The sequence below is a fragment of the Acomys minous genome (assembly GCF_964271855.1).
Source record: "Acomys minous genome assembly, chromosome: 16".
NCBI lineage: Eukaryota > Metazoa > Chordata > Mammalia > Rodentia > Muridae > Acomys > Acomys minous.
In genome coordinates this window covers 60,095,642-60,116,987 of record NC_140498.1, presented here as the reverse complement: position 1 = coordinate 60,116,987, position 21,346 = coordinate 60,095,642, and the positions used below count along the sequence as shown (strand labels likewise).

The 21,346-nt window shown below is 51.0% G+C and overlaps 2 protein-coding genes across 7 annotated transcripts in view; both read left to right on the top strand.

The window, feature by feature from the left end:
- The first annotated feature begins 1,571 nt into the window (after positions 1-1,571).
- Positions 1,572-17,858, top strand: MCOLN1 (mucolipin TRP cation channel 1). The gene is made up of 14 exons (XM_084764502.1): positions 1,572-1,761; positions 7,575-7,780; positions 9,458-9,625; positions 9,710-9,875; positions 10,424-10,532; positions 10,775-10,871; positions 11,050-11,149; positions 12,663-12,769; positions 12,883-13,032; positions 13,157-13,258; positions 14,406-14,528; positions 15,506-15,721; positions 17,410-17,540; positions 17,640-17,858. The coding sequence occupies exons 1-14, from the start codon at positions 1,731-1,733 to the stop codon at positions 17,674-17,676; spliced, it is 1,743 nt and encodes a 580-aa protein (XP_084620628.1). The 5' UTR covers positions 1,572-1,730; the 3' UTR covers positions 17,677-17,858.
- Positions 17,859-18,051: 193 nt separating this feature from the next.
- The window catches only part of PNPLA6 (patatin like domain 6, lysophospholipase), a 30,828-nt gene continuing 27,533 nt past the window's right edge, over positions 18,052-21,346 (top strand). The window contains exons 1-6 of one of the 6 annotated variants that reach the window (XM_084764480.1): positions 18,052-18,189; positions 19,165-19,227; positions 19,338-19,406; positions 19,743-19,830; positions 19,983-20,065; positions 20,400-20,497. In XM_084764480.1, the coding sequence (XP_084620606.1) occupies positions 19,204-19,227; positions 19,338-19,406; positions 19,743-19,830; positions 19,983-20,065; positions 20,400-20,497 (362 nt within the window). In that variant the 5' untranslated portion in view covers positions 18,052-18,189; positions 19,165-19,203. Of the gene's footprint in view, positions 18,190-19,164; positions 19,228-19,337; positions 19,407-19,509; positions 19,831-19,982; positions 20,066-20,399; positions 20,498-21,346 lie in introns of those variants that run through there. The other 5 variants (XM_084764478.1, XM_084764477.1, XM_084764476.1 and 2 more) reach the window with 5 other exon arrangements.

The window sequence follows — 21,346 nt, the reverse complement described above, 5'->3', positions numbered from 1 at the left end:
CCCCCACCACCACTTTTTTATTTATAATTTTATTTTTAGTATATATGAGTGTTTTGCTTTCAGGTAAGTCTGTGCAGCACGACTAGTGCCTTTGGAGGTCAGAAGAGGAGGGCATTGTACCTACTGGAACTTGTGAGCATCCACGTGGGTGCTGGGAATTGAACTCTAGTCCTCTGAAAGAACCAGCGCTCCTAACTGATGCGCCAGCTCTCCAGCCCCTCACCTGTTTTATCGCGGAGCTCACAGATTGGCTAGACTGGCTGGCCCCAGGTCCTAGGGAATCCTCTCATCTGTGCCTCAGTGCTGGGCTTGTAGGTACCAGGCCTTGGTTTTTATGCGAACTCTAGGGATCTGAATTCATGTCTTTATGCTTGCAGGGCAAACACCTGGGCCATTAAGCCGCCTACCCGGTGCCCATGCACGGAGCCATCTCCCTAGCCTCAATGCCTGGCTTTTGAGGAAGGATTATTACTGACTGCATGGGCCATCATGCCTTGTTTTTGCAGTGCTGGGGAGTGATCCCAGTTTGTGCATGCTAAGCTAGCACCCTAGCAACAGGGATACAATCCCAGCTCTGTAAGATGGTCTTGACTTTTTAAAACATTTATTTATTAATTATTATTACAATGTATTTATTATTTATACAGTATTCTGCCCGCATGTGTGCCTGCCCGCCAGATCTCATTACAGATGGCCATGAGCCACCATGTGGTTGCTGGGAATTGCACTCGGGGCCTTTGGAAGGGCAAACAGTGCTCTTAACCTCTGAGCCATCTCTCCAGCCCCGATGGTCTTGAATTCTCTCATTTAATCCTTGGTACAGCTCTGGGAGGCAGTTAACGGGGTGAATCCCATTTTGCAAAGGAGGCGAAAATTGTTATTATCATTAACAATAAAAAGGAAACAGCATACAGTTTAAGGCACTCTGGAAAACCTTGAGGTGGTTGTTAGAAGTGCTTAGAGTTGAACTCGAATTGCCTTCGTTGCAGAACCTGTGCTCTTAGCTGTCATATTCCAAGCAAGACTGCAAATGCCGAGGCCGTAAAGAAGTGAATGGTAGACATTAGACTAGTGGTCAATTTAAGTGGGAAGTTTTCTGGTCGTTGCAATGCTATGGGAAGCCAGTAGGAGTTTCTAGAAGGTAGACATTCTTAGCAGCTCCTAGGAGGAGGCTGGCAGTTGCAGTAGCGCAGAAAGGCCTGTCTTTGGGCTGGTGGGAAATGGTTCCATTTGGTTTAGGAAATGCAGTTTTCTTGTAGGTTAAATGGGAAACAGAAAAGGTTTCTGGGAGAAGAGGGGAGGATATTTTTTAGCTTAGGAAGTAATGTCATCACCGGAAACTATGGAGGGTAACAGATCAAGCTCTGGACATATACGTCACCACGAGGCTGACGCCCCGACCAGTTCGGAACCAGTCCCTGCCATACCTAGAAGCCAGCTTTGTCTCCTAGATCTTTTTGTTAGAGTTGCTCGTCGGCACTAGGACCGCGGAACTGCTTTCAGCCTAGGAGAGGCTGAGGGCGCGTGCGCGCCGCTGGGGCGGACTCAGCCCGGCCTTAGTGCGCGGTGTCGAGCCTGATCACGTGTTCCGTCTCCGGCACCCCGCTCACGTGACCGCGGCGCATGTCAGCTGATGCGGGAGGGTTTGAAGCTACGCCGGGAGCTGGCGAGGCCCCAGTGACCGCGGTGCGCGCTCCGACCCGCCCGCATCCCGCGCTCACCGTGCGGCCATGGCCACCGCGGCGGGCCAGCGCGGCTCAGGTGAGCGCGGGCGGCGGGAGGGCGCGCCCGGCTCCGCGACCTCCGGCGACGAGCCTTCCGCTTCTCCAGTGCTGGATGGAGAGATGGGCGCTCGGCTTCTGGAACCTGGGCTGCGGGTGGGCACCAGCCATCTCCGATCTCAAGCGGAGAGCTTCCACAGAGCACAGAATCTGGGTGTCGGGTGGGCATCGGTCGACATATCTGACCGTGGGCAGCGAGTGTCAGACTTGACGTTCTGAAGTTCATTGCGGACTTCTGGGGTTCCTATGGGAGAGCGATTGACAGATGCCTCCTACAACCTGGGCAGCGAATGCGCAGCGACATCCCCGACCTTGGTCGGCGAGCGCCCAGCTTCCCGTTCCTGTAGTCCAGTATGGACTTCTCAGATGTTCCATAGGGAAGGGATGGGCAGACGGCTCCTTTAGAACCTGGGCGATGTACTCCCAGCTTCCATTTCTGAAGTTCCTCACAGCCCCCATGGGAGAGATGGGAAATCGCATTAAAGAACCTGGGTGACGGGTGGGTACCAACAACATCTCTAACCGCAGGTGGGGAGCCTGCATAGTAGCCAGAACCCAGGTAGTACATGGGTCGAGCATCGCTTGACCTCAAGCAGTGGCTCTTGGAACTCGGTGGTGGGTGAACACCATCTTCCCGACCTCTGCTGTTTTTCTCCTTAAAGCCTGGTGCAGACTTCTTTAGGTGCTCTATGGGGCAGAGATAGGCTTGTGGTTCCTGGAACCAGTGGGTGGGCGTCAGCCTTTAAAACCTACAGCAGAAAGCTGTTGTTGTTGTTGTCAATCCTGAAGGCCAGTACAAACCTAGTTGCCTTATGAAAGAAAGGCAGATAGTCCAAAAGTCTCCAGCTTAAGAGGGCAGGACTCCTGGTAACTCCAGCCTCTACCTCTCGTGTCCTGGGATTCTGGGTATGTGTCACCATGGATGACTTTATTGTTGTTGTTATTATGAAGCATTCCCTGCCCAAGGTTGTTTGTGACCCGTCAGAGTGTTGCCTTCCCCAGCCTAGTCTCTGCTCAGAGTTTGTAAACACAGGCCAGCAGTCAGCTTCTCCCATTAGGAGAGTATTAAAGCTCAAGGCTTTTATGGGTGGTGGTTTGGTTTTGTTTGGGTCTGGGTCTTATTCTGTAGATCCTGAAATTAGTTTTGCTTGCTTTCTCCCCACCCCCCCGCCCCCCGTTTTGTTTTGTTTTGTTTTGAGACAGGGTCTCTCTGTAGCCATGGTGGTTCTGGCTCCTTCCTCAGCCTCTGAGTAGTGGGATTATAGGCCTTATGAAGCCTTCTTCTTCCTCTTCCTCTTCCTCTCCTCCTCCTTCTGGATTGAGCCCAGGGCCCAGCTCACTAGGAAAGCACACTACCACTGAGCTATAGCCAAAGTTCCTGTTGCTTAGTTTGCTGGAACTCGGACAGTGACCTGCACCCGAGACCCAAGGCTTCCCTTTTGGCAGCCAATGTCCAAATAAGTGTGCAGCCTCCCTAAACACAGGCGGGAAGAGAGCTAGAGGGACGGACTCCATGAACTAGGGAGCTAACTCAGTTACACTTCTCCAAACCAATGCACTCTTGCCTTCCTAAACTGAGATTGTGCCCTCCCAGCTTCCAGGCCTGTCCCTGGGGGAAATCTGGGGATGGCATTGCCTGTTGATCCCTACTAGGTGCTGGCTGTAGACAGTCCTGTGGGAGTCCTGGCTAGTAGTAGTGCCTGGGAGGGGTTAGCTGTGATCTTAGCTAGGGAGTTACAGCCTGCCTTTTGGCTTTCCTCTCTACTAGCTTGTAAACAAGCTCACCTAGACTGAAAAGGGGAGGAGCCAGGTTTGTGACTACCTGAGGAGCCACAGGTAGTGACATGGCTCAACTTAATCCTGGCAGCTTTAGGGCTGGAAGAAGGGCGCACAGAATGTTTGTATAGCATGTACAAGCACCAGCACCACCACCAGCACCACAAAGAAAACAATCTATTTTGCTGGGCGTGGTGGCGCACGCCCTTAATCCCAGCACTTGGGAGGCAGAGTTTGGCGGGTCGATGTGAATTCAAGGCCAGCCTGGTCTACAAAGTGAGTCCAGGACAGCCAGGGCTACACAGAGAAACCCAGTCTTGGGGGCGGGGAGTATATATTTTAACCAGACATGGTTGTGTGTATGCCTTTAATCCCAGCACTCAGGCTCAAGATGCAAAGTCAGGTGTATCTCTGAATTTAAGCCAGCAGTGACACTCTGTCTTTAAACAATTGAACAAACAACAACAACAAACCCCCCCAAATCTACAAGTACGGGTGAAAGCTAAGAGCAGAGGCATGCCTGTGATCCCACTATTTGGGAGGTGGAGGCAGGAGAATCAGCAATTTACGGTTATCTTCTAATGAGTTTGAGGCCACCTGGACTAGGGCTGGACTAGGACAGAGAGAGACAGAGACAGAGACAGAGAGAACCAGAGCTGGCTGGGACTGCAGCAGTTGCTGCCACCTGGGGACTTTGCTCCTGTACTCATAGTTGGCTCTCCCGCACTGGCCCACAGTTCACAGTTCCCCCACCACCAACTCTCAAGTGTTTGCATTGCACTTGTGAGCACCATGCCCCTGAGTGAGCTATAGCTATGCACTGAAGAGTGAGTTTTTCCCTGCTTGCTCCGTCGGGACTCTCAAAAGTGACTTCTGGATCCCAGCCTTAGGGATAGTTTTGTTTGTTTGTTTGTTTGTTTTGTTGTTGCTGTTTATTTATTTGTTTGTTTGTTTTGTTTTTTGAGACAGGGTTTATCTGTGTAGCCTTGCCTATCCGGAATCTTATTTGTAGACCAGGCTGGCCTCGAATGCACATCGATCCGCCTGCCTCTGCCTCCCAAGTGCTGGGATTAAAGGTGTGCACCACCACGCCTGGCAGGTGTAGATGGTTTTAATTTCCACTTCCTGGACGAGTTGAGGGAGATGGACTAAGTGTGGGGTTTGGCTCTTGGCTGCGTGATTCCCAGTACTTGATTCCCTGGTGGGTGATGAGTTTGTTGGCTGCAGCGGACAATCTGTAGGAATTTGTCCTCTCCTTCTACCATGTGGATCCGAGGACTGAGCTGAGGCTGTCAGGCTTGGCCCACAAGCACCTTTACCTACTGAGTCACCTTGCCAGCGCGCCTGTTTTGGGGTTCTTCTGGGTCAGGTTCTGTAACCCAAGCTGACCTGTGTTTCGCTATGTAGTTCAGGCAAGACTTGAACTTCTTCTTCCTCTGAGTGCTGGGCTTGCAGACATGAGTTATTACGTCAGTGTCTATTATTGTTAGGGACAGACCTGTGGCCTGGGATGGGTTTGGTTCTAATGAGGTCAAAGGGTATTCTTGGAGGGTTTGTCCTGAGAATGCTTGGACTATGGGCTCTGCTCTGCGCTAATTATCTGTAGGCTGGAGTTTGGATAAGGGGGTGGGGTGGGCTCCCACAAGAAGGTTGTTGCATTTGGGGCTTGGGGACCAGCCTCAGTCTAGGCTCTTTGATAAGGGCCATCTGAGTACTGAGTTCTCAGCTTATGGCGGATGGTAGTAGCCTCATTTGGAAGATAAGGTTGAGGCTCTACAAGATTGGAATTTAGGTTGTCAGGTTTCCCAGCAAACATCTTTACTCTCTGAGCCATTTTACCACCAACGGTTAGGTTTCAAACCTGGGACACAGGGCTGAAGTGCCCATTTAGCATGTCGAAGTGGACACTGGCTGCCAGGTTCTCCCTGCATCCCTCAGTCCCTACCTGATATGAGGCCTTCCTGGCTGGCATCCCTGGGGCTTTATCTTTTCAGCCCAGAGGCTGGGCTCTCCTCCTCCTGGCTGCCCTTCCCTACTTTTTTTAAAAAAATATTTTTATTTAGTTTTAATTTATGTGCATTGATGTGAGGGTGTCAGATATTGAGGTTACAGACAGTTGTGAGCTGCCATGTCGATTTGGAATTGAACCCGGATCCTTTGGAAGAGCAGGCAGTGCTCTTAACCACTGAGCCATCTCTCCAGCCCCTGCCCTTCCCTACTTAATCCAGCCATTTTCGGGTCCCTGGCCCTTGCGTGTACTCTCTTTTAGGCCTCCTGGCTGCTGCACCTGTTCCCCCTCCCTCCTTTTTTCCTTTCCCTCCTCCTCTCCTCACATGGCCTAGGGACATGATGCTCCTGCTTTTGGCTACACTCTCCCATGTGTTAACAATAATAAATTTTCTCTCCACCATATCTAAGGGCAGTCATATTCCTCTCCTTTTCCTTTTTTTTTCTTTTTTTTCTAATATTTATTTATTATGTATACAGTGCTCTGCCTGCATGGACACCCACAGGGCAGAAGAGGGCATCACATCACATTACAGATGGTTGTGAGCCACCATGTGGTTGCTGGGAATTGAACTCAGGACCTTTGGAAGAGCAGGTGGTGCTCTTAACCACTGAGTCATCTCTCCAGCCCCTCCATTTCCTTTCTTTCCCCTTCTTTCTCTTTAAGACAGAATCCCAGGCTGGCCCCAAACTTGTTATATAGCTGAAGATGACCTTAAACTTCTGGTCCTCCTGTCTCTGCCTCACAAGTGCCAGGATTATAGGCATGTGCCAGCCTTTCTGTCATTATGCGGCCTAGAACTTGTTTTTGTCTGTTTAGATTTCTTTCTTTCTTTCTTTCTTTCTTTTTTTTTTAATTTTTAGTTATTTATTTATTTTGAGACAGGGTTTCTCTGTGTAAGAGCCCTGTCTGTCCTAGACTTCCTTTGTAGACTAGGCTGGCCTTGGCCTTGAAATCACAGCGATCCACCTGCCTCTGCCTCCCAGTGCTGGGATTAAAGCATGTGCCACCATGCCTGGCTTGTTTTTGTTTTGTTTGCTTGGGTAGTTTTTTTGAGACAGGGTTTCTCTGTAATAGCTCTGGCTGTCCTGAAACTCTCTTTGTAGACCAAGCTGGCCTCTTGCAGTGATCTACCGGCCTTTGCCTCCTGAGTGCTGGGATTAAAGGCATACACCACCACACCCTGCTGGCTTGTGTGATCTAGAACTGGTTTGTGATCCTCCTCCTTAACTTTCCAGGGTTGAGTTTGTGCCTGCTCCCCTTTCACTTATTTATTTATTTGTTCATTCATTCATTTATTTATTGTGCATTGGTGTTTTGCTTGCATGTATGTCTGTGTGAGGGTGTTAGATATTGGAGTTACAGACAGTTGTGAGCTGCTATGTGGGTGCTGGGAATCAAACCCAAACCCGGGTCCTCTGGAAGAGCACTCAGAACTCTTAACCACTGAGCCATCTCTCCACCTTGCCTTCCCCCCTTTCTACCCACCTCCTCCCAAGTTGCCCTTCCCTCCCCCCAGGGTCTTGTGGAACTCAAAGTGGCCTTAAACTTTCTGTATAGCCAAAGATGGACCTGATCTCCTGATCCTCCTGCTTCTAGCTCCCAAGGGCTGGGGTGCCAGATGTGCCAGATGTGCACCACCGTGCTCAGTTTCTTCTATGCAGGAGTCAGATCAGGGCTTTGTGTATTCTGGGCAAGCACTCTACCAGAGGAGCTACATCCCAGACCTGTGTTATTGGTTTTTTTTTTTAATACTTTTTTTCATTACATTCACTTATGGTGTGTGCACGTGAGCTTGTGGGTTCTCCCCTTCCACTTTGTGGGTTCTGAGGCTCACCCTCGAGTTGTCAGACTTGGTGGCGAACACCTTACCTGCTGAGCCATTTTACGGTTCAAGCTCTAGTCTCTCTGGTACACTCATTCTTGCCTGTAGGGTTGGTGGTAGCTTGCCTTGCTGGGGAAGCAAGCAGAAAGCATTGTCCATCCCTGATCTCTTCCCCTTCTTTTAGAGACTGAGCGGCTGCTGACCCCCAATCCTGGGTATGGGACCCAGGTGGGGACCTCAGCTACCCCAACAACTCCCCCAGAAGAGGAAGACCTCCGCCGCCGCCTCAAGTACTTCTTTATGAGTCCATGTGACAAGTTCCGGGCCAAAGGTCGCAAGCCCTGCAAGCTGATGCTGCAGGTGGTCAAGATCCTGGTGGTCACTGTGCAGGTGAGACCAACATGGCAGGGCCCCAGCCAAATGCCGCTATAGCCACTGTTCTGGTCTTAGAATAGCCCCTTGCTGCCACGTAATGACAATGTCAGTGGTATTACCAGTCAGAAATGAGTCTGAGATTTGTGTTCAGTAATGCCTTTTAGCTCCTCGGGATGACTAGCTACTCTTACCTCTGTTGTATACCCAGAATGCCCCTGAGGCTCACATAATTGTGTAAAGTCACCCCATGGCTGAGCATGGAATAGATGGAATTCAAGTCCAGTCAATCAGATGCCATCCTTCCAATGTCCCCTCAGCAAAAGTAGACCTCTCATGGAACCTATCCTGGAGGTGTGGGCTTAACACGCAGCTTGTCAGTCAGTAATACATACTGACCGTTCACCACTGCTATGAGGTGTAGTAGTACCCACCTTGTGTTGTGCATTGGGGATGCTTTGATCCGTGTAGCATGGAGCTTCAGGAGTGGGAAGTGAAGAGACGAAAGTGCGTAATGTTGTTTTTACAAAACTGTGTTTGTTTCTCTTAGTTTCTCTCTTATCCTGACTACCAGACAAAATACTTGAGACTCGTTTGTACTTGTTTACAAAGCTTCAGAACACAATCTTGAGCAGCTTAAGTCTGTTCTTAACCCTCTGTGTCATCCTGACTCCATCTTTGCCAAAATCCCCAGGTTACTTGTTTTTTAGTTCGTCCTTTGCTGCAGCTGAGTCGTCTTCGTCTCTCCTGCGCCTCTGCCTGTGGCTGAGTCCCTACTTCCAGCTCCTCCTTCTCTGCCTGACAGGAAGCCCAGCCCTGTTCTTTCCCCTCCTCAGCAACTGGCTATAAGCTTCTTTATTGGCATGCAAGGGGGCAAATGGGGAGCAGAGTTTATACAACATTGAGACAGGAAATTCTCAGAACAAGGCTTGCAACAAGATGTGGCATATAAAGAAATCAGCGTTTGAATTACACAATAACCTTATGCCAACAGCCTGGTTTTTATGTCAACTCGGCACAAGCTAGAGTCATTGAACAGGAGGGAACTTCGATTGAGAGAATACCTTCATAAGATCTGGCTGTAGGCAAGCCCGCTGGGCGTTTTCTTAAATTCATGATGGATTGGGGAGAGCCTAGCCCACTGTGAGTGGTGCCATCCCTAGGCTCCTGGGTTCTATAAGAGAGCAGGCTGAACAAGCCATGCAGAGCAAAGCCAGTAAGTTGCAACCCCCTTGGCCTCTGCATCAGCTCCTGCCTCCAGCTTCCTATCCTGTTTGAGTTCCTGTCCTGACTTTCTTCAGTGATGAACTGTGATATGAAAGTATAAGCCAAATAAACCCTTTCCTCCCCAAGTCGCTTTTTGGTCATGGTGTTTCATCACTATAATAACCCTAAGACAGCCAGGGATGTGGTTCAGTTGGTACAGTGCTTTCCTGGCATGCATGAAGCCCCATGTTCCATCCCCACTACTGTATAAACTACGGGTTGTGGTGTACACTTATCATCCCAGCACTTGGGAGATGGAGACTGGATGGTCAGGTTCAAGGTCATCCTTGACTGCATAGCGAGGTACAGGCTAGCCCGTGCAGTGCCAGGAGCATCTTGTCTCACCCCGGGGGAACATCTCTTGGGCTCTCTTTTTCTTCTTCCTCTCCCTGTGCTTTGCTGGGCAAACCTCTGGCTCCTTCTTGGCAGCTCATTCTCTTCGGGCTCAGCAACCAGCTGGTGGTGACATTCCGGGAAGAGAACACCATTGCCTTCCGCCATCTCTTCTTGCTGGGCTACTCTGATGGGGCTGATGACACCTTTGCTGCCTATACGCAGGAGCAGCTCTACCAAGCCATCTTCTATGCTGTGGACCAGGTACAGTGAGCAGCCGTGAGGAGGTTGGGGGAACAGAGTACAGTACAGGTGAGGCTGACAGACCTTCTCCTTCTCTGCCCACAGTACCTGATACTACCTGAGGTATCCCTGGGTCGGTATGCCTATGTCCGCGGTGGAGGAGGCCCTTGGGCCAATGGCTCGGCTCTGGCTGTCTGCCAGCGCTACTACCACCGTGGACATGTGGACCCAGCCAATGATACCTTTGACATTGACCCAAGGGTAGTCACTGGTGAGTAAGTAGCCAGGGCAGGGCCTACCTGTTGGGAGTTTAGGCTTCTGGGATTTAAATCCTGACAGAGGGGGTAGAGATGCGTCTCAACAGTATAGAGCCTGCCTAGAATCCCCCAGTGAGGAGCTAAAGGTGAAAAAAAAAAGAAAGAAAGAAAGAAAGAAAAAAGAAAAGATCTAAACTCCTGACCTTGTTACATGTCTGTTTGTGTGATTGGATTCTATAATCATGAATAATTTGACATGTGCCTTGTGCTTAGTGGAATGCATGACACTGAGCTTTGGCAGGGGGCTGTGGAATGCTGTGATCTCTATAGAGTATAAGGAAGATTATACCCTGCCTTGGGTGGAGGCAGCAGAAAGTTAAGTGTGAAGGGATGGGCTGGAGGTATAGTTCTGGTGGACTCTGGCCTGGAACATAAGCCCTACGCTTCATCCCCAGTGTGGAAAAAAAGCAATAAAGCATAAAGTGGGAGTTAAAACAGTGAAGAAGGCCTGACGGTGCTGTAGGAGACTCCCTGAGTCCCTTGTATGACTGCCTGTCCCCAGACTGCATCCAGGTGGATCCTCCTGACAGACCCCCCGACATCCCCAGTGAGGACTTGGATTTCTCGGATGGCAGCACCAGTTACAAGAACCTCACGCTGAAATTCCACAAGTACTGCCCTTTCCTTTTGAGGGGCCCAAGGGTCCAGCTGAGGATGGAGTGGGTCGAGGTGATAGGAGTCCAGCCATCTGGATCTGAGGCCACTTTCATGGCATTGGTAGGGGAGTGGGGCCACCACGCAGTGACCTGGTGGGTAGCTGAATGAGCCGTTTCCTCCGCCAGCTGCGGAGTCAGCACAGAATAGGAATGGCTTGCCCTTGGGTCCTGCCCCTCACCCACGCTTCCCCCAATAGGCTGATCAACGTCACCATCCACTTCCAGCTGAAGACAATTAACCTGCAGAGCCTCATCAACAATGAGATCCCAGACTGCTACACCTTCAGCGTCCTGGTGAGCAATTGGGTGACCCTCGGGACTCCCAAGCTCCCCTTGCCTGGTTGAGGGGCATCAGAGGAGTGTTTACCCAAGATGGTATGCGAGCCACGGGGTAGAGGATAGGCCAGCCTGCCACAGGGGCTGGGGTTGGTGCTTGGGGATGCTCTGGCTTACTCTGCCCTTACCCCTTCAGATCACATTTGACAATAAAGCGCACAGTGGACGGATCCCCATCCGCCTAGAGACCCAGACCCACATCCAGGAGTGTAGACACCCCAATGTCTCCAGACATGGTAAACTTTCCCACCCTCAGATACCCCCAGTATCCCCAAAACAATCCTGGTCCTCCCAGGCATTTCCTGGGCCTCAGATGCTACTGTCCAGGGGCCCTTGCCACCCTGCCTTACCTGTGACCCACAGAGCAGTGTTGTTCAGGCTTCTTGTCCTGCCTGGGAGTATCCTGGGCCCAGTCAAGTTCATTGAAAGGGAACCAGGCTTCTAATCCCAACTGTTCAGGAGGTTGATGTAGGATGCTCACAAATTCAAAATCTGCCGGGGCCGCTGGGCTACAGGATGAGTTCAAAGGCAGCCTGGGCAGTATCGAAGAGACCTTGTCTCAAAACAAAAGGTAAAAAGATAACTGGGGAGGGCTGGGTGTGGTGGTGCATGCCTATAGTCCCAGCACTCCAGGCACAGGCAGGTAGATCTCTGTGAGTTCAAGGCCAGCTTAGGCTACAAAGCAAGTCTAAGACAGCCAGGGCTGTCTCAAAAAAAAAAAAATGGCTGGGGATGTAACCCAGTGGTACAGTAGTTGTCTACCATGCTCAAGGCCTTAGGTTTAATCCTCAATACTTCAAATAAATATATAATCACAGCCGGGCGGTGGTGGCGCACGCCTTTAATCCCAGCACTCGGGAGGCAGAGGCAGGTGGATCACTGTGAGTTCGAGGCCAGCCTGGTCTACAAAGCCAGTCCAGTCCAGGACAGCCAGGGCTACACAGAGAAACCCTGTCTCGAAAAACCAAAAAAAAAAAAAAAAAAAAAAAATATATATATATATATATATATATATCTCACAGCACAAGGAGTTGAGGATCATCCTTGTCTACAGAATGGATTCCGGGTTATCCTGGGCAATGTGAGACTCTGTCTCAAAATAAAACAAAAAGTGCTGGAGATGTAGCTCAATGGCAAAAAAAAAAAATTTCTAGAAGATATGAGGATCTATGTTCAAATTCTCAGGGCTTTGAAATGTTTTTTTAAAAATTGCTTTTCCTAGCCAGGTGGTGGTTGTGCACACCTTTAATCTCAGCCCTAAGGAGGCAGAGGCAGGCAGCCTGGTCTGCAGAGTGAGTTCTAGGACAGCTTGGGCTATACAGAGAAACCCTGTTTAGAAACACCCTGCCTCCCCCCGCACCCCCCCAAAATTTAGTTTCTTGTAATCCCGGTACTCTGGAGGTTGAATTCATCACCAACCTTGGCTACATAGTAAGTTTGAGGTCAGCCTGGGATATAGGAGATCCTGTCTTTGAGACAGACAGCAAAACAGAACAGTGTGGAGATTTATTCGTAGAGTGCTTGGCTTAACCAAAAACAAACAAACAAACAAACAAAGGGTATGCCCCATCCTACTGTTTTCATCAGAGATTTCGACACTCTGCCCCTAAGTGTTCTGATGGCCCGACCCTAGCCATGCACACACGGCCTTCTCCCTCTCCTCCCGGGCTCCTTCTCTGGCCCCAACCCTCACCCCAGCCTCTTACGGCCCCACATGAGTTTTTATCACATTCAACCCTCTCCTTGCAGGAGACAACAGCTTCCGGCTTCTGTTTGATGTGGTGGTCATCCTCACCTGCTCCCTGTCTTTCTTGCTGTGTGCCCGCTCGCTGCTCCGTGGTTTCCTGCTCCAGAACGTGAGGCCCTGGTGTCACGAGCGCTGGTGCCCGCCTTGCCCAGCCCTGGGGCTATGGTGGGGGTGATGGCCTAGAGGTTTCTAGGCAGACCCTCACCTGGGCTCCTCCCATAGGAGTTTGTTGCATTCATGTGGCGCCGGCGGGGTCGGGAGATCAGCCTGTGGGAACGGCTGGAGTTCGTCAATGGCTGGTACATCCTCTTGGTCACCAGTGACATACTTACCATCTCGGGGACTGTCATGAAGATTGGCATCGAGGCAAAGGTGTGAGTCCTACCAGTGTCCTGTTCTGTGTCTCTGCCTTCGGCTCTTTTCCTGTTTGGGGCCCACCTTCCCCCTAGGTAGAGTCCAGCCCGTGGGTTGACCTTTTTACTGCTCCTGCCCACAGAACCTAGCCAGCTATGACGTCTGCAGCATCCTCCTCGGCACCTCCACACTGCTCGTCTGGGTTGGTGTCATCCGATACCTGACATTTTTCCACAAGTACAATGTGAGTCCTCTCTGCACCTGAGCCCCGCCCTGGGGAGTGTCTGCTCCATGCCGCTCAAAGAAACCCAAACACACAAAGCAGCACTAGTTCCTGCCAGTCAGTGACTTATCACAAGACTCTTCCTCCTCTCCTCCTCCTCTCCTTCCTTCCTTCCTTCGTTTCTTTCTTTCTTGTTATTTTTAAATTTGTTTTCAAGACAGGGTTTCTCTTTATAGCCCCAGCTGTCCCGAAACTCACTCTGTAGACCAGGCTGGCCTCGAACTCTTAAGATTTGCCTGCCTTGGGCTGGGTGTGGTAGCATGTGCCTGTAATCCCAGCACTGGGAGGCAGAGGCAGGCGCAGGTGGGTCTCTGTGAGTTCAAGGCCAGAAGGATCTCTGTGAATTCAAGGCCAGCCTGGTCTACAAAGCACCAGACAGCCAGGGCTACACAGAGAAACTCTGTCTCAAAAAACCAAAAAGGCCTGCCTCTGCCTCCCTGAGTGTTGGGATTAAAGGTGTCCACCACCACCACCACTACTTGGCTTTTTTTTTTCCCCTGAAGATTTATTTATTTATTATCTACACAGTATTGTTCCCGCATGTGTTCCTGCGTGCCAGAAGAGGGCACTAGATCTCACTGTAGATGGTTGTGAGCCACCAAGTGGTTGCTGAGATTTGAACTCAAGACCTCCAGAAGAACAGACAGTGCTCTTAACCTCTGAGCCATCTGTCTGGCCTGGCATCTTTCTTTCTTTCTTTCTTTCTTTCTTTCTTTCTTTCTTTCTTTCTTTCTTTCTTTCTTTCTTTCTTTCTTTTGAATGAAAAGACTAGCTCTGCTGTGGTTGAGGATGACCTTGAACTCCTGTATGCCATGATGCTTGGCTTTATGTAGTCCCCTGTGCATACTAGACACTCTACAATTGAGCTATATCACCAAACCACACATCTCTTTCCTATACCCACCTACCACAGACACATGTGTCCTTGTACCTGGGCAGGACCATGGGAGGCTGTCCCTACCTGCCCGTCCAGCTGAGTCCAGCTGTGGTATGTCCTAGACTCCTCCCAGCAGCTCTTCTGGCCACATTGGTGAGGCCTTCCCTGCTGTCGGAGATCTAGTTGGGTTATGGCTGTGGCCTTCACTGTGGTCCCTTTATGCCTCTGCAGATCCTGATTGCCACGCTGCGTGTGGCACTGCCCAGCGTCATGCGTTTCTGTTGTTGTGTGGCTGTCATCTACCTGGGCTATTGCTTCTGTGGCTGGATTGTGCTGGGGCCCTACCACGTGAAGGTATACTTGGGGCTGTGGGGTCTTGTGAGCTACCATCAAGGGGTCCCAGGTCCCCAGCACCCTCCCACCCCCTGGTCTCTTAGTTGTTGGCCTGATAACCTGAATGACCCTACCTTGACCTCTGGCACACCTACAGACTTGTAGGCTTTGTTTTTTCACTTTGTTTTTCATTTGTGTGAGTAAATGTGTTCGTGTGTGTGTGTGTGTGTGTGTGTGTGTGTGTGTACGTACTGTGTGCACATGTATGTGGAAGCCAGAGGTCAGCCTTTTCTGCCATTCTAGAAAGTCATGCACCTAATAGTTTTGTTTTGTTTGAGGATAAGGTCTCAGAGTGTAGCCCTGACCGTCTTGGAACTCACTGTATAAACCAGGCTAAGCTCAAACTCACAGTCATGCATGCTTCTGCCTGAGGATGCTGGGATTCAAGGCATGGGCCACTGTGTCCAGCCCCACCTTGGTTTTTATTTGGAGACATGGTCTAATTGGCCTCTAGCTCATGATGAGGATAAATTAGCTGGCCTCTGAGCCCCAAAGGACCCTCTTGTCTCCACCTCCCCAGTGCTGGGATTACAAGCACATTTTCAGACCCAGCTTCTTACGTAGGTGCTGGGGATCAAATTGGGGACCTCAGGCTTTCTAGTGAAGCACTTGACCAGCTCAGCCACCTCCTGTGCACGTTGTAGCTGTTTCCTGTCCTACCCTTTCTGACTCCCCGTGGTCCTGACACTGACCCTGTGACTAGGTCATTCTGTGGTCCCTGACGACTGTCTTGGCCTGGGTTACTCCACCTGTCAGCCCCTCTGACTCTTGAGGAACCAGTCCTTGACCCTGTGACCTTTCTGTTAACTCCATGACCTTGCCGTTGATACGATGACCCTCAGCTGGGCTCAGCTGCCAGTCTTTCTGCCCACTGACCCCTAGTGAACCTGACAGCCTCCAGCCACACCTGCCCTCTAACCCCAGCTCACTGCCCACAGTTCCGCTCGCTGTCCATGGTTTCCGAGTGTCTCTTTTCACTCATCAACGGGGACGACATGTTTGTGACGTTCGCCGCCATGCAGGCCCAGCAGGGTCACAGTAGCCTGGTGTGGCTTTTCTCCCAGCTCTACCTCTACTCCTTCATCAGCCTCTTCATCTACATGGTGCTGAGTCTCTTCATTGCGCTCATCACTGGCGCCTACGACACCATCAAGGTCAGCCGCCTTTTACCCTCCTCCCCCCACGCCCTCCCCTCCCCCCTCAGCCCGACAGTCCTGTTTCCCCTTTCCCCTCCCCTGAACATAGTCAGTCCTGCGTTCCAAGGGCTGCCTGGCTTCACAAAGGTGTCCTGGGGGCACGGTAGGTGGAATCGGGGAGACCCAGAGGCTGAGGGAAGTCCAAGGAGAGAGTAGACTGGAACTGGGTTTAGGGTAGTTGGGGTTGTCAGGGTCATTCTCGAGAGTAGCCTAGGACTACCACAGCTGGAATCTTCTGGATGGGCAGGAAAGGACAGGCTCCTGTTGTCCTGCTTGGGTACAAAAATGTCCGAGTCTCTTTCTGTCTCTGTCTCTCTCTGTCTCTCTCTGTCTCTCTGTCTCTCTCTCTCTCTCTCGTTCTGTATGAGTGTGTGAGCAGTTGTACACGTGCATCTTGTTACATGTGTGGAGGTCAGAGGACAACCTACAGGAATTTTTGAGCCATCTCACTGGATTCCTCCTTCTCCCATATGATCTTTCTTAAAAAAAAAAAAAAAAAAAAAAAAAAAAAGCTTACTTACTTGGGCGCTGGAGGGGGCTGTGCACAGCACAGTGTGTTTAGAGATTAGAAAACAGCTTGTGGAAGTCAGCTCACTCACTCCTTCCACCATGTGCAATCATCAGGTTTGGTGGCAAAAAAACTTTTCTTTCTTTTTTCTTTTCTTTTCTTTCTTTCTTTTTTTTTTTTTTTTTTTTGTTTGTTTTGAGACAGGGTTTCTCTGTATAGCTCTAGCTGTCCTGAAGCTCAGTCTGTAGACCAGGCTAGCCTTGAACTCATAGAGCTCACCCTGCCTTAGGATTAAAGGCATGTGCCACCGCCAGGCTGCAAAAACTAACTTTCTGAACCATCTTGAACTCCTCCTGTCCTGTTTCCGCCACCTGAGAGCCGGACTTGTAGGTGGATGTGTACTGCCACATCCCGTGTCTGTGGTGCTGGGGGTGTCACTCGGGACTTCCTGCATGCTATGCAATTACTCTACCAACTGAGCCACATCTCCAGCTTAGAAGCTTTCCCAGGCCCACCCTAATCCCCAACTACAGGAGGGTCCCACTGTAACCTCCATGCTCCCCTTAAACCTATTGCTAGCAGCCATCCGTCCATGGACCATCATTTACTTTCCTCACTGACGATGACCAGTTGATTCTCCCTGGTACCCAGTGCACGCCACACTCCTTAGGACATGTTTGCTGGATGGATCCTGCCTCCCTGCCACCCCACACAGTGTTCTTGGCCTTCTCTCATCTAGCTCCCCACAGCCTGCAGGAAACTACCTTTTCTTTGTACCCCATAAGACACAGGAGACACACACTAAGCAAATAGACCTAAGTATCCAAAAGCCAGTGCCGCTAGGTAGCTGCTTAGAATAGTCTTCTCATGACTGTGTGTTACATTATTCCCACGGGGAAGCTAGATTGCCAAGTACCCAATCTAGACTCCTGGCCTGCAGCAGAGGCCACAAAACCAATAAACCTGAGCCCTGGGGCCATATCCGGGGGTGAGAAGGATTTCTACAGGGAAGCAAGCCACATGGCAAATGCCCAGAAGTGAGACAGAAACAGTGGGATGCCCAGTTGACTGGACCTTAGGAGCTTTAGAGGTCAGGACCAACTTTCATGCCAGGTTTTGGGGGCTCATCTCTCCCCAGCACCCAGGAGGTACTGGCGCGGAGAAGAGTGAACTCCAGGCCTACATTGAGCAGTGCCAGGACAGTCCCACGTCTGGCAAGTTTCGTCGCGGAAGTGGCTCGGCTTGCAGCCTTCTCTGCTGCTGTGGAAGGTTGGAGCCCTGGGTCTGGGTTGGGGATTGATAGCGGCTGGACGAAGAAGTGTGTGCCACAGAGATCTGATGCCCCTTCTTGCCTTTTCTCTCTTCCAGACTCTCCCCGGAAGACCAGTCGCTGCTGGTGAACTGAGTCCAAGATGATTGTCACTAGACTTTATCCTCTGTCCTGCTGGGACCCCAGCTTATTTATTTTTAGACTTTGCTTTTTAAAGAGCTGCTTCTGACAGGCCTTGTGAGGGCGTAGGCTGGTCAACTCGGACACTGGGGAAGGGAGGGCATGTCGGGTGGCTGTTAAATAAAAGGGAACCTAAATGCGGTGGTCTAATTTGTAGCGGGAGAGGTAGACCTTTCACAAGTTGTCAGCTCCTTTAAGAGGCCGCCACATTTGGCATGGCTGGCGCAGTGCGACCTTCCAAGCATGGCGGGAGGCGGGGCTGGGGCTGGGGCGTGTCCTGCAGTGGAATAATTTAAAGGTGCTGCGTCTAAGGCAGCGGACAGAAAACTAGGGGTGTTGACCAACGCTGGGTGGACACTGGTTGCCACTCCTGGATGATCCGAGTTTCCATCGACCGAGCAAGGGTGTCCCTTCGAGGACCGTTAGCGAACTTCAGCTTTGCCCCTGTTCGATTTGTCCTGATTCCGGGTAGGTCCCGACTTTCTGATGCTCTAATCCCACCCCACCCCCAGTTCCTGAGTTCCTTGCTCCGGTGTTTCCGCGTCAATAGCAAGGTGTGTTCTGGAGTACGGAAGGGGAGTAGTCAATCTAACAATTTTCCAGGTAAATTCTCAGGGACCTGCCGATCCCTCTAAATTTCCATTAATAGTACCAGGGCATCAAAAAGATTTCTAGCATCCCAGAAGAGTCGCGGTAGCATTCCTCCCTCCCTCGGTATCTTCCAGGAAGCCCAAGTGCCCCCTCCCAGCTCCTAGACTACGTTAGTAGTTATGTGTGCCTCCGTTAGTAGCTATATATGTCTCTGGATCTCTCAGTAACTTTCCAGTGCGCGGTTCCTCCTACCTCCCCCAATTCCGGCGTCCCTGGTTACACCTACTGCATCATTCCATTAGTCCCAGGGATGCTCCGCACAGGAGACCCTGTAACTTTCCTTTTACGTGACAGTTCTCCAAGCTTAAACCTATAACACTTTGAGAGCTCATCCTACCCCGAGAGCCCTAGAACCTCTTTTCCAAGAGAGTCCATGACAGTGTTCCTCTATCCCCTGTCTCCAGCTTCCTCGATGGGTCAGGCTTGAGTCAGAAGCCTCAAGTCCAGTTGTCGCCTCAGCCTCCTGTCTTACGGTCCTGGTTATTCCCGGAGTGGGACATCAAGTCGTTATAGGGTGTAGAAGGGGGTCTGGCCTGAGGATTGGTTGGTCCAGACCTACAGAAGGCCAAGGCTAAGGAAGAAGCCACTGTCAGAAGAGATCATGGCCTAAGGACACCTGTTCTAGGAGCAGTTGACTGGGTTTCAGGACCGCTACCCTTTGGCCATTTGGTGCAGATGAATACGTTAGAAAGTCTGGTTGGCTTTAAATATAAGTGAAGGAAGCTAGGGGATGGTCTTTCTCACCCCTTGATCTGAGCTAGAAGGTCAATTTGCTCCCATTCCTCTGTTCAGCAGCACCCCTTCTAGCCGCTCTCTCCCCAATCCTGGCGAATGGAGACGTCACTCAGGCCAAAGGTATCTGGGGGCGTGGCTTGTGAGAAGAAACGGGGGGAAGATCCTGTGGTCCGGGCTGGGTAGGCTTCATTGATGCCTTGCTCTGGTCCTTTCTGCTCCTCGATTTCCAGGACTGCATACCATCAGACCTGCTACCTAATCCGAAACAACCAATGGAGGCCCCACTACAAACCGGAATGGTAAGGGTTAGGGAATTTGTGCACAGGACTACAACTCCCGGCGGGCTTGCCGTGCGCCACGCGATTCTCCCCGAGAACTAAGGGCATGCAGACGGAACTACGTTTCCCGGCATGCATCGCGGGAGAGCTAGCCTCAGTGAAGACGCGGTCGCTCCCCCCCCCCACCCCCACCGTGGGGGGTGGGAAGAAAGCCCGCATTGACCCATTCTGCAGATGGGGACACCGAGTCACGAGCTGAATACGACCTCCTCCGGGGCAGAAGGGATCTCAAAGGCCCTGGAGGAGGGCTTGGTGAGACCGACATGCGGTTCCCAGCCTGTGCCGTTCGTTCCGCAGGTGCTGGGCGTGATGATCGGCGCCGGAGTGGCAGTGCTGGTCACCGCCGTGCTCATCCTCTTGGTGGTGCGGAGGCTGCGGGTGCAGAGTGAGGATTCTGAGGGCCCCTTGGCGGGGGAAGGCTGTAGGGATGGAGGGGGAGCTGCAGTCCCCTTAGACCACAAACGGCAAGGGTGGGGAATTTGCTGGAACTTGAGCGGAGCTCAAAGCACCCCCTTCTCCTCTCCTGCCCATCTCCAGAAACTCCAGCCCCGGAGGGCCCCCGGTATCGGTTCCGGAAGCGGGACAAAGTGCTTTTCTATGGCCGGAAGATTATGCGGAAGGTAAATTCCAGGACCTCCTGCTGGCCTGGCTGACCACCGAAAGCCTTGCCCTTTCCCTGTTTACACTTATTAGTGGACACTTCTGCTTTTATTCAGGTCCCCTTCGATCTGCCCTTCCGCTCTCTCGAAATGAACCCATTTTTGTTGTTGTTGTTGTTGTTGTCTTCGTTTTTTGAGACAGGGTTTCTCTGTGTAGCCTTGGCTGCCCTAGACTCGCTTTGTAGTCCAGGCTGGCCTCGAACTCACAGAGCTATGCCTGCCTCTGCCTCCCGAGTGCTGGGATTACAGGCCTGCGCCACTGCACCCAGAGAACCCAAATTCTTAATTCTCCCAGGTGTCACAATCCACTTCTTCCCTGGTGGACACATCAGTCTCCACAGCTTCCCGGCCCCGCATGAAGAAGAAACTGAAGATGCTTAACATTGCTAAGAAGTAAGACTGACACTGGGTGTATCGGGTGCTGGGCAGGGGTCAGTTCACACCGAAGTATATGTATTTTAGAGTTCTTTAAACATGTAATAAGACTGACACTGGGTATATCGGGTGCTGGGCAGGGGTCAGTTCACACCGAAGTATATGTATTTTAGAGTCCTTTAAACATATGGACTGTCTTGAGAATCTTCTCCCATCAGGACATCTCAAGGCGGACAGCATCTCTCCTGAAACTGTCTGTGTTGTTCACCCTGGATAGTTCTTTTCCCTGGGGGCCCCAAGTGGGGTATGTGGGGGGTGGGGGGGTTGGGGGGTTGTAGTGGTTTGCTTGGGTTTGTTTTGTTTTCTGAGGCAAGGTCTCATTTAGCTCAGGCTGGCCTGGAACTTTCTATATAGTCAGCATTGATTCCCAGCCCCCTTTTGTGTTGGAATTATAGGTGTGTGTCACCGTGCCTGATCTATGTGGTGCTGGGCAAACACTGTACTAACTGAGCCACATCCCTATTGATTCATCCATCCATCCATCCATTCATTCATTTTTGTAGTCACTCTGCCACTGAACTATACCACTAACCCAGAATTCACTTATTGTATATGTGTTTGTGTGTGGGGGTGCACATGTCATAGCATGTGTGTGACATGTCATAGCATGTGTGTGACAATTGGTTGTCTCCTTCTACCATGTGAATCCCAGCAATTGAACTCAGGTTATAAGGCTCTGCAGAAAGTACCCATAAACCATCTGGCTGGCCCTACTTTTTTTGTTTTATTGAGCTTATTTAACTTACTTTGTGATACACAGTCTTAGACTCAGAGACTTAGCTTTTACCAGTGAGCCAAACCCTATAC